This window comes from Macaca mulatta, chromosome 19, assembly GCF_049350105.2.
Source record: "Macaca mulatta isolate MMU2019108-1 chromosome 19, T2T-MMU8v2.0, whole genome shotgun sequence".
Taxonomy (NCBI): domain Eukaryota; kingdom Metazoa; phylum Chordata; class Mammalia; order Primates; family Cercopithecidae; genus Macaca; species Macaca mulatta.
In genome coordinates this window covers 68,586,014-68,602,629 of record NC_133424.1, presented here as the reverse complement: position 1 = coordinate 68,602,629, position 16,616 = coordinate 68,586,014, and the positions used below count along the sequence as shown (strand labels likewise).

Here is a 16,616-nt window from a genome sequence, read left to right as displayed (position 1 = left end):
CCTAATGGACACCATGGACTCTGGATGCTGGTGATGTGTCTGGGCAGGCTCACTGATGGAACAGGTGCACCGCTCTGCTGGGGATGCTGGGCGGGGAGAGGCTGTGCCGTGTGGGGAGGGAGTCTAGGGGAAATCTGTGCTGTCCACTGAATTCCCCTGTGAACCTAAAACAGCTCTGAAAAAGAAAGTCTAGAGCCAGGCGTGGTGGCTCACGCATATAATCCCAGCACTTCTAGAGGCCAATATGGAAGGATCACTCGAGACCAGGACTTCAAGACCAGCCTTGGGAACAAAACCAGATCCCATCAACTACAAAAACTTATTTCAAAAAATTTGAATAAAATAATACTCCTAAAGCCTAATACAAACAATACAGGATGCAGTGGCTCACCCTTGTAATAATTCTTTGGGAGGCCGAGGCAGGCAGATCATTTGAACTCAGGAGTTCAAGACCAGGCTGGGCAACATGGCAAAACCCCCTCTTCAAAAAATACAAAAGTTAGCCGACATGGTGTGGTGTGTTCTTCTAGTCCCAGCTACTCCAGTGGCCAAGACGACAGAATTGCTTGAGCCTCGGACATCAAGTCTGCAGTGAGCTGTGATTACGCCACTGCACTCCAGTCTGGGTGAAAGAGTGAGACCCCATCTCAAAAAAAAAAAAAAAAGAAAAGAAAAAGTAAACAATACAGGATACCCAATAGAAGCTGAGTTGCAGATAAATAATTAATAATCTAGAACAAGCTGATATTTTAAAAAATTGTTTATTTGAAACACAAATTTCCCCAGGCATTGTGTATTTAATCTGGACACCCTACTTTGACAATTTTACTTTACAGCAAAACAGTGGGTAATAGCATGTCAGTCAGAAGGCTCAGTTTTTTGTTATAAAATACTGAAAAACTAATTAAACTAATTAGATGTTTATTGAAAGAACAACACCACAAACCCAATAGGCATAATGAAACAAAACTCGGTGGGGAGAATGAATATTTCCTCGGACATCCTGGCAGTTCCTACCTAGGGCACTCCCTCTGTGTGCTGGGTGGCCATGCACCTGTGTTATCTAATAACATCAATGAAAAATCATCCTTCTCATTCTCTGGGTGCAGTGGTTTCTGGATGTGTTTTCTGGTGATACTTTAACGTTTCAGGCCGACGAAAGGCTCTCGAACACTTGGAACACGGATAGGGTTTCTCTCCGGAGTGGATGAGCTTGTGCTCATTCAGGTTCTTCCTGTAGGTGAAAACTTTCTTGCAGTCTTTACATTTGTAGGGCTTCTCTCCTGTGTGGCTCCTCTTGTGACATTTCAAGGAGAACCTCCTGTTGAACCGCTTGTGGCAGACGTCGCATGTGTAGGGCTTCTCACCAGTGTGGATTCGCTGGTGAACGCGGAGGTCTGAGAGCTGCATGAAGCACCTTTCACAGACGTTACATTGAAAGGGTCTCTCTCCGGTGTGTGATCTCTTGTGGATGACTAGCTTGGAATTACAGGTAAACCTCTTATCGCACACGCCACATGCAAAGAGCAGCAGTTCCTTGGCTTCTTGGCCAACAGGCTGACTGCCTGCGCCCGCAGGGCCCGGGGAATGAACTGGATTGATCCCAGCTTGTCCCAGGGATTCTCTGTTGCCCACAGGTGTGGCTCCTCCTTGAGGCCCTTCTTGGGAAATGGAGGTGGCGTCTGGTTTGCTTCTTTTGGGGCCTCTGAGATTCGGAGCCTCTCCTCTGTTCTTGCTGTGAGTCGAAGCTTCTCTCTCCACAACGCAGGCAGAAGGTGTGTCAGCATCCGCATTTTCCACAGAGGCTCTTTTTTGGGGTTCCTGCCCCTCCTTAGCTCCCACCACCCCTGCTGGAAGAAGGGATTCCACACACAACAGTTAATAACGCGCATATTCAATACACCAAACTCGTTGCAGCCAAACACTGACCTCTGAGAACTTCCCCTCAACCTCAAGACTAAGACGTTGGACCGTAGGTCTCTGGAGAGTGGGGGGTGGAGAGGCTTTGGCAGCTGAGTGCCCACTCCCCAGACATGATAATGCTGGGCCCCCAGACCCACACCCAGGAAGAGAGGAGCTAATATTTCCGGGTCCAAGTCTTCATACTCACTGGGACCGTTTGGAAGCTGAGGCTCTGGGGATGTAAGTCCTGGGTTCTCCTCCCTGTCTACGTTCAGACCCTTCTCCAAGGTCGGCTTGGGTCTCAGAGTCTTTGGACCTCCTTTCATGACAATAATCTCTGGCAGTCGGAAGTCCTCCTCCTGACAACGGAAAACCAAGAGCAATGACTCCGCGTCTAAACTGCAGGAAGCACGGACACGTCTGTCCCCTCCTGACTGTATGCACCAACTCTTCTAATGACACATGTGTGGAAATATGTGCAGACTTCCTGTGGACCACCCCCTCACCCCCAGTAAACATCACCACCACATGTCTGAGTCTGTCCCTAATCTGCACCCTCCATATTCTAAATCAGCTCCTGTGCCTGGTGGTTTTCACCCTTTGGTTCTCTGAGCATATTTCTTCCCTTTGTGCCAACGTCTCCCTGCCCCTGAGGCTGGAAGGAGCATGACTCTAGGTGGAGGCCCCTCAGCCCTGGCACCACTGGCATTGGGGCTGCATCACCCTCCTGGAGGGGGCGCTGCTGTGCAGAGCAGAGGCCCCGCCTCCACCCTCTAGATGCTACTAACACCCCACCACCCCCGAGAATGCCAAATAAGAACGTCTCCAGACATGGCCATGTGTCTGGAAAGGCAAAATCACCACAGTTGAGAAACCCTCCTCAAATTAAGAAATCGACAGTCTGAGACAGTGGGTTCCTTGCTGAATGACTTCATGAAATGTCTTTGTGGAAGCTAGGTGGGGAAGGGATCTTCAGTTCATTCATCTGTGCCAACTGCCTCCCTCACTTCACTGAGAGCATTTCTTACCCCTCACCCTCAATGCTAAAAGCTCTCATGGTGGAGAGAAAAGTAGATGTAGCTTCCCTCTCTGTGATGGCTCAGGAATGTCTAAGGATGTAACACATACATAGGAAATGTCTCTATTCTTGTCCTGTGCCAAATCTGTCAATCAGTCCAGTGGACACATGATTTCCTCCTATTCCTTCTCCCACCTCTGCCCAGACACCAAGGCCTCACACACTCACCTGCCTCCTGGACCGTGCAGGGACCCTGGGCAGGGTCTGCAGCTCTTGGTGGGCCTGGCCTTCCCCCAGACGCATCTGGTTCACAGAGGAGGCCCGCTGGCTGGACATGCCTCTAGGATCATCCCTGACACTGGTGGGGGCTTCAGCCATCTCAACATCTGAGTCCTGCATAAGATACTCCTTTCCCTGGAAAGTGACTACAGACTGTAGAGGGAAAAAAGACAATCAGACTCATTATGAGAACCTGAAAGTAGCTCTTATATTCCCTGGGTCCTGCCATAATGCTCACATTGACTGTAATTAATGTTCAAATCTGCCTTCCTGATGCAGAATCAGCTCTATGGACACAGCAATCCTGTCTGAATGTTTTTCTTCTCTAGATAAGTACATAAATATGAGTCGTTTGGATGAAAGGGTCTCTAAACCAAAGAGAAGGCAAGGAGAAATATCCTGGATGAATCCCACTCAATTGGCCGATGGCAGCTCACCTTGTGTTGGAACTTAGGGGTTCATTTGGGGACCTGGAAACAGATCCCTGGATCTCTGATACCAACCACTTTCCCTGCCTCAGGATGGGACTTCTGGGCCCCCCTTCAGTTCACTCTAATGCCTCCTTCCCTACGATCCAATGTCTTTCTTTCATGTTGGCCTCACACAGTGTGTAGATCCCTGTATCCCCTCTGCCTGTCCATCGCCTACACCAGGAATTGGCCATCTCAGCACAGCTGATATTTGAATCTGGATGATTATTTGTCATGGTCGGTTGTCCTGAGCTTTGGAGAATACGTAGCAGCATCTCCTGTCCTCCCCCTTGTGACAAGCAAAAACTATCCCCAGACACTGCTATGTGTCCCCGATGGGCAAACTCTCCTCTACTTGGAAGCCCTGACCTAGAGCAGCCCCTCGGGTCCTCTCCAGTCCAGGTGCACCGTGCAACCCCCATCCCAGCTCCCCTTCCCTGAGCCAATCAGGAGCGTCCCACTCACCCATTTCTTGGGTCTTCTGTGATTTCGTAGCAGGTCCTCCAGGTCTTTGCAGCTCTGCACGCCGTTCACCTTGACTAAGACCTGGAGCTCCTGGGGCATGGAGATCATGAACTGCTCCATCACCAGCATGTCCAGGATCTGCTCTTTGGTGTGGAGGTCAGGCCTCAGCCACAGATGGCACAGCTCAGTGAGTTTCGTCAGAGCCTGGATGGGGTCTGACTCCTTCGGGCAGGTGAACATCCTGAAGTTCACGTGAGAAATCTCAGGGTCCACGTCGTGATTTCCCAATTGAGTTTCTGAGGATGCCATAGACCGTGGCAGCTCCAACCCAGGTCTGTTGCAGGGTTCTCTCTGACGCCATGAGGATGTGCAATTTGCAGCCATATCTAATGGAGAATATTCCAATCAGTCTCTGAGAAAGCTCTTCTAGTAGCTGGTGTCTAACTGAGACCTATCTACCCAGGCCTCCTTTGGTTTTCCTCAGTAATAGATTTCACTGTTCAGAAGTCTGCAAAAAAAAAAAAAAATCATGAGCCCGATCAGTTTAAGCTTCTAGTCTATCCACCCATCCCTTCCAAAACCCTCATCCAAATCCTGGACGCCACTTCTTCAGCAGCATCGAATTCAGCACAGTGGAAATCAACCCACCCTGTTATTCTTCCAGTGTCTACACCTGACTATATGTTCTGATTTAAAATCTTAATGCCCCCTGGATCTTGATCTCCAGGAAATCATTGTGCAGAAGTGGAATCAGTTTTTTTTTTTTTTTTTTCCAGTTGGAACAACATGGTTCCCAACTGTAAATTAAATAGGATAGTTATGTAAAGCTGCTAAAACCTGATGCAACAATAACTTAAGTTCTTCACGTTTGCCTGTCCAGACAAGATCCAAGGTAAAGCCCTTCATCATAATTATGCACAAAGATAGAGAAAAATAGTTACAACCTACAGTTTTCCCCCAACACCTTTTCTTGTTAACCCCAGGACATTTGTTTGCTCCAGGGAAGGGAGAACTTTAAGTAATCATAAGAGAATTCAAGTCCTACACAGATATTGTTATTTTGATAAAATGCACATTCATAAATTTCATCATTTTTATCCTCTTCCAAGTGCACAATTTCTTGGCACTAAGACATGTACCATGCTGTGCAACCATCATCACTGTCTAGTTCCAGAATTATCTCATCACCCCAAAAGGAACCCCATCCCCATCAGTGATCACCCCCTGCCCACCCACCCCAGCCCCCGGCAATCACTAATCTACCTTCTGTCTCTAAGGGTTTCTCTATTCCTAATCTCATCTCAGAAAATGGATTTAAAGTCTAGTGCTCTATAATATTTTCAGGAAGTGAAGCAATACAATAGAAAGATTTTTTGAGGCCGGGCGTGGTGGCTCATGCCTCTAGTCCCAGCACTTTGGGAGGCTGAGATGGGATCACTTGAGGTCAGTATTTCGAGACCAGCCTAACCAACATGGTGAAAACCCGTCTCTACTAAAAAATACAAAAATTAGCCGGGTGTGGTGGCAGGCACCTGTAATCCCAGCTACTTGGGAGGCTGAGGCAGGAGAACCACTTGAATCCGGGAGGTGGAAGTTGTAGTGAGCCGACATCACGCCATTGCACTCCAGCCTGGGCAACAAGAGCGAGATTCCATCTCAAAAAAAAAAAAAAAAGAGAGAGAATGATTTTTTGAAATTTGGTTCTAAATGTAATTTCATTAGGCAGGAGTCACTGTGTGATACTCTCCAGGCATCAATTATCCAAGTTCAACAGCTGTGAGAACGCAGCCCTGCCTTCCTAGCCACAGGTGGGGAAAGCAACCTGAAGGTCTTCAGAAAGAAGAAAGAATTGACAGGAGGGTCTCAGGAACGGTCACTGGAATCCCGAAGGATGGGAACCCTATGCTTCCTGGAAGGAATCTGAACAAGTGCAGAACAGAGAGACAGCCAGGGAGACAATCGGCAGAGGGGGAAGACAACCCAGGAGACAATATTCGCAAATCACACATCTGACAAGTAGTTCCTATGCAAAACATTAGCAACTTGAACTACTCCATAGCAAGAAAACACATAACCCACTAGAAGGAGGGCAAGGCGCCTGTGTGGACATCTCAGATGAAGACATGTGAATGGCCAGCAGGTCTAGGAAAAGGCGTTCATCATTGCTCATCTTCAGGGACATGCAAATCCAAACCACAAGGCACCCCTCACGCCTGCTAGAGTGGCTGTTCCCAAAAAGACACATGGATCGAGTGTTGGTGAGGATTCGGAGGAAAGGGATCCTCTGCGCCCTGTGTTGGGACGTAAATTAGAGCAGCTGATATGGGAGACAGTATAGAAGCGCCTCAGAAAATCAAAAGTACGACAACTGCATGATCCGGCAATCCCGCTCCTGGGCATGTATGCAGAGGAAAGGGAATCAGGACGTGGACTCCAAAACAGTGAAACTCTGGAGGGACAGAGGGAGGGAAGATTGAAAAACTATCCATCGGGTACTCTCCTCACATCCTGGGTGATGGGTTCAGTCATACCCCAAACCTCAGCATCACTCAATATACTCATGAAACAAGTCTGCACAGGTACCCACCGAATCTAAAATACAAGTTAAAATCACTTTAAAAATTAAAAAAGAAGTAGGTGATATAAATAATAATTTTAAAAACCTAGTGGACTCACAGTAGCAGTAAGTAGAATGTGGTTACCAGGGCTGGGGTGGGGCTAGGGAGATACAGGTCAGAGTACAAATTTCAGTTGAAGAAATGAATTCAAGAGAATCCGACATGGTGCTTTCAGTTCATAACAATGTATTGTTTACTTGGAAATTGCTAAAAGAGTAGATTTCAATCAAATACTCTCACCGCCAAAAATGATTAGTACATAAAGTAAGGCATATGGATATTAGCTCAATTTAGCCATTTTACAGTGTTTATATCCTACAAAGCACATTATGCTGTACACCACAACTACAATTTTTAGTTTTCAATTTGAAAGCAAATTAATTTTTTTTTTGAAAAAAGCATACAAATATGAGAGAGAAAAGAGAGCCTAAGATTCTGGATTTAAAAGTGGCTTTGCCACAGGGTGCCTACTGCTGCTCGGGAGGCTGAGGCAAGAGGATCACTTGAGCCCAGGAGTTTGATAACAGCCTGGGCAACGTAGTGAGAGCCTGTCTCTTGAAAAAGCGGTTTCATGTTCCTAGAAATCGCCGTGTATTCACTCTCAGTTCTTTTCCCATTAAAGCAAGCAATGGAACACGGGAAAAAAATACAGGCAGGTACGCAGGTTAGTATTCAATTCTGGGAGTATATAGCACGCAGGACACCCAGGTAGGGACACTTAGCTCAGATTCTCATTGGCCTAGTAGGTTGATGCCCATTCATTAATGGCTTGATTTTACCCTGTGGAAAGGGAAAAAAATCCAGTGACACTTTTTAACAAGTGGTGTGCGGCCGGCAGAGTGGCTCATGCCTGTAATTCCAACAGTTTGGAGGACCCAGGTGGGATGATCGCTTGAGCCTAGGAGTTCAAGACCAGCCTGTGCAACATACCGAGACCCCATCTCTATAAATAAATTAAAAATGTAGCTGGGTCTGTTGGTAGGTAGGTGCCTGTCGTCCCAGCTAGTCGGGAAGTGAAGTCCCACCAATGGCTGGAGACCAGGAATTCCAGCCAGCCTGGGCTATGAGCAAGACCCCGTCTCTAAAATGTAACCTACCCACGAAGAGAAAGTTAGTATTATTCCTCATTTACAGAAGGGTTGCATAACAAGCCAGAGCTAACGATGGGGTGCAAAGGAGACCGGCTGCCTTCATGAGGTCTCCAAGCAAATGCATGAGAAAATAAACCCAAATCTTTCTGAAACCAACCCGCCTGCACGCCAGCTCCTAAACCCCGCAGACATCGCCCAGGGACACTTGCCTCCTTCCCGCCTTCTGCCTCCAATCTCCTTGCATCTGGGATGCACTCTCCAACTGGCCTGGAGCTGACTGCATCTATTTATGGAGAATCGGAGGGACTCCAGGCCCCGTTTCCTGTTCCCTGCGCCGCCCCATGATTGGTTTAGGGCCATGTAATCCATTTTAGGTGATCAGCGTTGATTACATTTCCCAATAAAACTCCACCCATAGGAAATTAATGTATTAAACATGCCTACTGTGCAAAAAACAGAGGTTTTCCCGCTCTACTCAATTATTTGTCATATTGCTGAAGTATTTGGAGACCTCAGAAAATATAGATCCGCAAGGGTTTTTTTGTTTGGTTTTGTGGTGTTTTTTTTTTTTTCTTTTGGTTTCTTTTGAGATAGAGTCTCACACTGTCCCCCAGGCTGGAGTGCAGTGGCGTGATCTTGGCTCACTGCAACCTCCGCCTCCTGGGTTCAAGCAATTCTCCTGCCTCAGCCTCACGAGTAGCTGGGATTATGGGTACACAACACCACGCCTGGCTAATTTTTGTATTTTTAGTAGAGACGGAATTTCACCATGTTGGCCAGGCTGGACCTCGTGATCTGCCCGCCTCGGCCTTCCAAAGTGCTGAGATTACAGGCGTAAGCCACCGCGCCTGGCCTTAGGTCCGCAAGTTTTAATCACTTTGGATCCCCTCGTGCCACACAGACAGTAATATCCTAACAAGTAAAGGAAAGGACATGTTGAGAGTTGTTGGATTAATATCAAACCAGTGATGTAATCCAGTTTAAGCAAAGCCTTTCACATGTGAATGTCACGATATTGAAAAATACAGTCATTGCTGGTCTATAATATTAGTGATAATTATTTCCTTTTATTTTTCAAATGCTTAGAATTCACACGGGAAAGCTTTGCTTGAACTAGTCTAAATCACTGGTTTGACATCAGCCAACCTTCCCTTAGGTAAAAACAGTGGGAACCAGAGAAAGGCACATGGTCCCTACTTTGCATTCACTCCAGGACGGTGCGAGGGTGGTTTATAGATACACTGAGGGTCCTGTGGGGTTCCCTAGGTTTCAACCCCCTGACTGAGTCCTCTCCAACATGAAAAGCCTTAACGGTGGGTGTGAATTTTACTGCATGGATCATGGAGTCATTGTGGAATGACAAGTACTAGGCATGATTAGATTACAATTGGAGAGGTCGACAGCATCAGCTGACTGACTCACAAATCCATTCAAATTGTGGCTCATTCATTTTTAATTCAGAGTAAGCTTTCTCATCTAACATTGAAGATACATTGGAGGGCTATTAATATTACACTGATTCTGGTTTAAATCATTGGGAAATCTTAGGCAAGCCACTGAATTTCGGGAACTTCAAACTCCCTGTGAATAGAACCAGTGAATTATCACCTTCCTGATGTGCTGTTTTGAAGATGAAAAAAGACTGTGTCAGTAAAGTGCCCGACACAAGGTCATTTTGCCAAAAAGTTCAGGCACATGTTTCCTGATGCATTTTCTCATAGTTTGTGATATTTTTCCTTGTTAATAACTGAAGTGTTGATGGTGAGTCAGAGTTCAGAATGGAATTATTAAGGGGAATGAACTGGAATCTGCCTAAAACCACCATCTACCTACCCAATTCCCTCGAATCTTCTCCTCTTGGAACATGTAATCTGTTCCCATGAAGAATGTGTTTGGCATTTTGGTAAGGATTGTGATGGGTCTGTAGATCTCTGTTAATAGTGTGGTCATTTTCACAATATGAATTCTTCCGATTAATGAACATGGAATATCTTTCCATTTTTGTGCCCTCTTCATTTCCTCTCATCAGTATTTTATAGTTTTTCTGTTAGTGATCTCCTACCCCTGTGGGTAAATTTGTTTGTTTATTTGTTTATTTTTAGAGCCAAGGTCTCACTGTGTCACCTTGGCTGGGTGCAATGGAAAACTCATAGCTCACTGCAGCCTCAAACTCCTGGGCTCAAGAGAGCCTCCTGCTGCAGCCTCCTGAGTATCTGGAATTACAGGCAAGCACCTCCACACTTGGTTAATTAACAAACGTTTTTTGTAAAGATGGGGGTATCGCTATGTTGCCCCGGCTGCTCTCCAATTCCTGGCCTCTATCCGTCCTTGGTGACTAAGGTCACCATGCTGGTGTTTACATATCCCTATACATGGTGTAATTATCACTACAATCAAGCTAATTAATGTATTCATCAATTCACATAGTGACTATTTTCTTTTCATTATTTATCTGTTTAATTCGTGGGCTCAAGCAATCCTCCTGCCTCAGCCTTCCCAGTAGTGGGGACTAGGAGCATGTGCCACGACCCCGGCTTGCTTTTTTTTCCTTTGATTTGTGTATGTGTGTCCGTGTGTCCGTGTATGTGTCTGCGTGTGTGGGTGTGTTCGTATGTGTCCATGTGTTCGTGTGTTTCCATGTGTCCGTGTGTGTCCATGTGTGTCCCCATGTGTGTGTCCATGTGTTCGTGTGTGTCCATGTGTTCGTGTGTGTTTCCGTGTGTCCGTGTGTGTCCGTGTGTGTCCCCCATGTGTGTGTTTCCGTGTGTCCTTGTGTGTCCGTGTGTGTCCCCGTGTGTGTGCATGTGTTCATGTGTTTCCGTGTGTCCGTGTGTGTCCGTGTGTATCCCCATGTGTGTGTTTCCGTGTGTCCATGTGTGTCCGTGTGTATCCCCGTGTGTGTGTGCATGTGTTTGTGTGTCCGTGTCCATGTGTGTCCGTGTGTATCCCCGTGTGTGTGTGTGTGTGCATGTGTTCGTGTGTTTCCGTGTGTCTGTATGTGTCCGTGTGTGTCCCCGTGTGTGTGTCCATGTGTTCATGTGTGTGTCCGTGTGTGTGTCCACATGTGTGGGTGTGTTTGTGTGTGTGTCCATGTGTTCGTGTGTCCGTGTGTGTCCGTGTGTATCCCCGTGTGTGTGCATGTGTTCGTGTGTGTCCGTGTGTGTCCACATGTGTGGGTGTGTGTGTCCATGTGTTCCTGTGTGTTTCCGTGTGTCCGTGTGTGTGTCCCCGTGTGTGTCCATGTGTTCGTGTGTGTCCACGTGTGTGGGTGTGTGTTCGTGTGTGTGTCCATGTGTCCGTGTGTGTGTGTATCTGTGGTGAAACAATTACGATCTATCATTTTTGTTTTTTTTTTATTTTTGAGACAGAACCTCACTCTGTCACCCAGGCGGGAGCACAATGGTACAATCTCAGGTCACTGCAACCTCCGCCTCCCGGGCTCAAACAATCCTACTGCCTCTGCCTCCCAAGCAGCTGGGAATACAACCACCATGCCTGGCTAATTTTTATATTATTTGTAGAGATGGGGTTTCACCATGTTACCCAGGCTGGCCTCAAACTCCTGGGCTCAAGCAATCCGCCGGTCTCAGCTTCCCAAATTAATGGAATTACAGGCAGGAGCCACCGTGCCCGGCCCATGATCGATCTTCTTAGCAAATTTCAAGTATAGGATACTGTATGGATGCTCTTCAATTTACAGTGAGGTTACATCCTGATAAACCCACTGTAAATTGAAAATATATAAGATAAGAAATGCATTTAATATTACGTCACCTACGAAATATCATAGTTTAGCCTGGCCTACCCTAAACCTGCCCCGAACACGTACCTTCCCCTACAGTGGGGTAAAATCGTCCAACAGAAAACCTATTTTATAATAAAGTGTTGACTCTCTCCTGTAGTTTATTGAACACTGAACTGAAAGTGACAGTCAGCATGGCCATGTGGATCCTGCTCGGCAATGTGCACAGCTGAAAGCACCACCGTAAAGGAGAAAAATTGTACGTGAAGCTGTCACCAGATGGAGTTGTCCACGTTCTAGGCATGTTGAACAAAGAATTGAATGAAACGCACAAAGTAACAAAAGAACAAAGCAACAAAAGACAGCACACAAAAAACGGAGTAAGGAAAGCACAGATTTATTGAAGACAATTCACAAACTGGGAGCGGGGCTCCAGCAAGAGGCCCAAGAGCTTCCTCAATTAGGGTTTTGATTAACAAAAGGAACCCGGCAACACCCCTCGGTGCCTTTGAGAGGCCTCCCATTGGCTACACCCCATGAAGGACTGACCTGCGACCAATCAGAGGCTGACCGGAGACTTGGCCCCACCGTCCATCAGAGGCTGGAGTGGAGGCTTCTGTCTCGTTATCACAGGAGTGAGGATGTGGCCTGTGTGCTGCCTAATCTTGCCTAGAACTGGCTGCCTCTGCCGTTCTTTTGCTTCTACCTTAACCCCTGGTTACCCTAATTCCCTGTTTTCCTGCCTTGGAGCCATCGGAAGTCGGGGACGGTCTCTAACATTGATTACAGCCCCTAGTCGGTATAACACATCTTCAGAGCTTGTTCACCCTGCATGGCTGCAAACTTTTCTCTTTTCTTTTTATGAACCTGAACCTGGGAGTGCAGGAATTCTGTACTCTTCACGAGAACTCTTTCCTCTTCAGTAGTTTCTTCCTCCCCACTTTGTGAACCAGGAAGACCTGGAAAATGGGAACATCCTTCTTGTTTTCACTTTCCTTCTTTTTACCAATTTCTCTGCCTCATTCACTGAGGAATTGGCTGCTAGCCCACACATCTCCTCTCCTACCGACGTTCTGAAATCTTTGTGAGTTCAGCATCCAGATACACAATCTCTTAAGTTATTTGTAGAGTCGGGCCTCACTACGTTGCCCAGGCGGGTCTCAAACTCCTGTTCTCAAGAAATCCTCCTGCCCCAGCCTCCCAGAGTGCTGGGATTACAGGTGTGAGTTACCGTGTGTGTTCACGGTACCTGACTCGGGTTCCTTTTCTGCCAGCTTAGAAGGGCAGCCCCGTGACTGAATGGGATTCTGAGGATGACTCCGCAGTTAGATCCTTGTTGCAGTGTATCCCACCTGAAACGCTGCACATCTGACCTGGGACTGTTAACACCCGTGCCAGTAGTGTGGAGTGTCTGCTTATATTTCCCCCCAAAAAAAAAAAAAAATCTGTTTTGTTTACTTACTGTATCAAAAGAAAGTCTGGGGTGAACAGTAGTTTTTTGTTTTTGTTTTTGTTTTTTTTAATCAGCTGTGAAAAAAAGTTGCAGATCTGCAAAAAAAGAAAAAAAAAAGGAGGGTGATTTCATAGAAAAGTGAGGGATTTGGTGTGGGTAAGGTTGCTTCAAGTTGGTTTGGTACAAGAGCTTTCTAGCCATTCCTTTATATGTATGTGTATATATACACACACACTTTATGTTCTAGGGTACATATGCACAACATGCAGGTTTGTTACATATGTATACATGTGCCATGTTGGTGTGCTGCACCCATTAACTCGTCATTTACATTAGGTATATCTCCTAATGCTATCCCTTCCCCCTCCCCCCACCCCACAACAGGCCCCGGTGTGTGATGGTCTCCTTCCTGTGTCCAAGTGTTCTCATTGTTCAATTCCCACCTATGAGTGAGAACATGCGGTGTTTGGTTTTCTGTTCTTGTGATAGTTTGCTGAGAATGATGGTTTCCAGCTTCATCCATGTCCCTGCAAAGGACATGAACTCATCCTTTTTTATGGCTGCATAGTATTCCATGGTGTATATGTGCCACATTTTCTTAATCCAGTCTGTCATTGATGGACATTTGGGTTGGTTCCAAGTCTTTGCTATTGTGAATAGTGCCGCAGTAAACATACGTGTGCATGTGTCTTTATAGCAGCATGATTTATAATCCTCTGGGTATATCCCCAGTAATGGGATGGCTGGGTCAAATGGTATTTCTTGTTCTAGATCCTTGAGGAATCGCCACACTGTCTTCCACAATGTTGAACTAGTTTACAGTCCCACCCACAGTGTAAAAGTGTTCCTATTTCTCCACATCCTCTCCAGCACCTGTTGTTTCCTGACCTTTTAATGATTGCCATTCTAACTGGTGTGAGATGGTATCTCATTGTGGTTTTGATTTGCATTCCTTATCTGTTTAGAAGTGACTGATCCACCCACTGCCAGGACAGCTCATCAAACAATGGGACCATTTACCTATATGGCGCACAGCTGTAATATCCAATCATCTCCAGGTGCCAAGCATGTCCTCTCTTTTCACTGTCAACACAATAACAAGCGGAGGGTGGGGACCATTTGAAAGACAAAACGTGGACACCGGTTTTACAGATGGTGATGTTTGGACTACATGAATATCATGACCTGACTTTCTCAACAGTCCGAAGCTAAATAGAAACAAGCAGAAATCTCATCTCCAGCTTGCCAGGCCCCATCCTGTAGGCACATGTGAGATGCAAAAACTTGACCATTGTACTAGTAGGTGGAGCTGCCATTATCTGAGTCATTGAATAGTGTTGAGACATAGAATTGGGTTGACACTGCCAACTCCTAGAATTAAGATCTAGGCATTGCAGGTACGTCACTCACAGCTCCAAGAAATGCCTCTGCCTTCATAGAGTAGCTTTCTGACTTCTGTTTAACATTTTCTTGGAATAAAGTCTTGGAAATAAGCCCATATAGCCAGACATGATGGCTGACGCCTGTAATCCCAGCACTGAGGTAGGGGGATTGCTTGGGTCCAGGAGTTAAAGACCAGCCTGGGTAGCATGGTGAAACTCCGTGTGCTCAGGAGTGAAAGACCAGCCTGGGCAACATGGCAAAACTCGGTGTCTACAAAAACATACAAGACAATTAGCCATGCCTGGTGGTGCACACCTATGGTCGCAGCTACTGGGGAAGCTGAGGTGGGAGGATTGCTTGAGCCTGAGAGATTGAGGCTGCAGTGAGCTATGATTGTGCAACTGTACTTCAGCCTGGGCAACAGAGCAAGACCCTGTCTGGGAAAAAAAAAAAAAAAAAGAAAGAAAGAAAGAAAAAATAAATAGCCCATATAGGGGAAGGGGAAGAACAAAGAGCTCAGTGAGGATCATACCAGAGTCATCCAGGTTGATGGCTGTGGCTCGCCCATGAGTACTAGTAGTTGAGATGAGGAGAGCTGGTCAGATTCTGAACTTGTTTTCAAGTTCTAAGAGAATCCTCTTTCTTTTTCTCATAGTCCTATTGAGGTATAGTTGATATAAAATAAATAACTCATATCCAAAGGGCCCAATTTAATAAAGTTTGGAATCCTACCCAGCAGTAAAAAGAAATCATTGATAACCCCCAAGAACACGGAAGAATCTCAGAATGTTACGAAGGTGAAAGGGGACAGCCAGAAAAAAAAAAAAAAAAAAAAAAAAAGTGCATCTGGTATGAGTCTATCAATATAAAATTCCAGAAAATTCTATCACTAGGCTGGGTACAGTGGCTGACACATGTAATCTCAGCACTTTGGGAGGCAAAAGCAGGTGGATTACTTGAGCCCAGGAGTTCAAGATCAGCCTGGGCAATATAGTGAGACCCCATCTCTACACAAAGTAGAAAAAATTAGCCGGACATAGTGGTCCCAGCTACTTGGGAGGCTGAGGTAGGAGGTTCACTTAAGGCTGAGAAGTTGAGGCTGCAGTGAGCCATGATCGTACCACTGCACTCCAGCCTGGGCAACAGAGCAAGACCCTGTCTCAACAACAACAACAAAAAAATGGAGAAAAAAAAGAAAGAAAAAGGAAATTCTGTCAGTGATCTGTAATGACACCGAGAACACCAGTGGTTGTCCAGGGGTGGAGCTGTGGGAGGGACAGACGATGAAGAGCCTGGGGAAGCGTTGGAGGATGGTGGGAATGCTGAGCTTCTCGATGACGGTAATGACTTCGTGAGTATGTACAGATGTCAGAACTTGGACTCTGGACATGCAGGCACAGGAACCAGCTAGAGGAGCTGCTGCACAGCAGTGTGAATGCACCAAACGCCACTAAACTGTGCAGATAAAACAGTTAGTTTTATGTTGCGTGAAATTCATGTCAATAAACACATGAATCGAGGTATAGGATTTGTTGAGAGACTGAGTTTATCATGTGAGGGAAATGCAGGAATCAAGGATAACCCCACAAATCTTGTGGATTGCACATGAAGGGGGCTGGAGCCACCTTTACCTGAGGTAGGGAAAGATGTAGTCGGTCTGGGATGTGTGGTGATTGACAGGTCTGTTAGGCATCCGAGATGAGGGAAACTCCAATTCCCGTGAGGGAAGGACGGTGGTTGGTCACACATTCTTAGAGAAGCTTTAATTCTTTGTGTCATTATTATTATTGACTTTATAAATTTACAAATACAAATAGTACACATTTCTGGTGTACAACACAATGTTTTGATACATATATACAACATGCAATGGCTAAGGCAAATAACTTGACATATGAGTGACCTTGCATACTTATCTTTTTTGTATGAGGGGAATATTTATGTATTCATTTATTTTTCAAGAAAGGGTCTGGCTCTGTCGCCCAGGCCGGAGTGCAGTGACGCGATCACAGCTCACTGCAGCCTTGACCTCCCAGGCTCAAGCAATTCTTCTGCCTCAGACTCCTAGGTGGCTGGGACTGCAGGCTCGCACCATAATGCCCAGCGATCTTTCGTGTTTTTTGTATAGACTGAGTTTTGCCGTGTTGCCAGCCTGATCTCAAAATTCTGCTTTCAGTTGTGTACATTACTGAGAA

At 46.1% G+C, this 16,616-nt stretch overlaps 2 protein-coding genes across 36 annotated transcripts in view; one reads left to right on the top strand and one right to left on the bottom strand.

The window, feature by feature from the left end:
• Window positions 1-16,616, top strand: part of ZSCAN5A (zinc finger and SCAN domain containing 5A) — a 130,433-nt gene that overhangs the window by 102,938 nt on the left and 10,879 nt on the right. The window contains 2 exon segments of one of the 34 annotated variants that reach the window (NM_001193995.2): window positions 5,510-5,522; window positions 14,097-14,107. The exons of the other annotated variants lie outside the window; for them this stretch is intronic. The gene's annotated coding sequence lies outside the window, so the exon portion shown is untranslated. 34 annotated transcript variants of the gene reach the window in all.
• On the bottom strand, window positions 62-6,830 carry LOC705754 (zinc finger and SCAN domain-containing protein 5A-like). Of its 2 annotated transcripts, none has more exons than XM_001094097.5 (4): window positions 4,135-6,830; window positions 3,149-3,352; window positions 2,111-2,261; window positions 62-1,850 (listed from the first exon to the last, which is right to left on the bottom strand). In XM_001094097.5, the coding sequence occupies exons 1-4, from the start codon at window positions 4,516-4,518 to the stop codon at window positions 1,093-1,095; spliced, it is 1,497 nt and encodes a 498-aa protein (XP_001094097.5). In that variant the 5' UTR covers window positions 4,519-6,830; the 3' UTR covers window positions 62-1,092. The 2 variants fall into 2 exon arrangements, with proteins under 2 accessions (XP_001094097.5, XP_077836090.1); XM_077979964.1 differs by having other exon boundaries at window positions 62-1,847.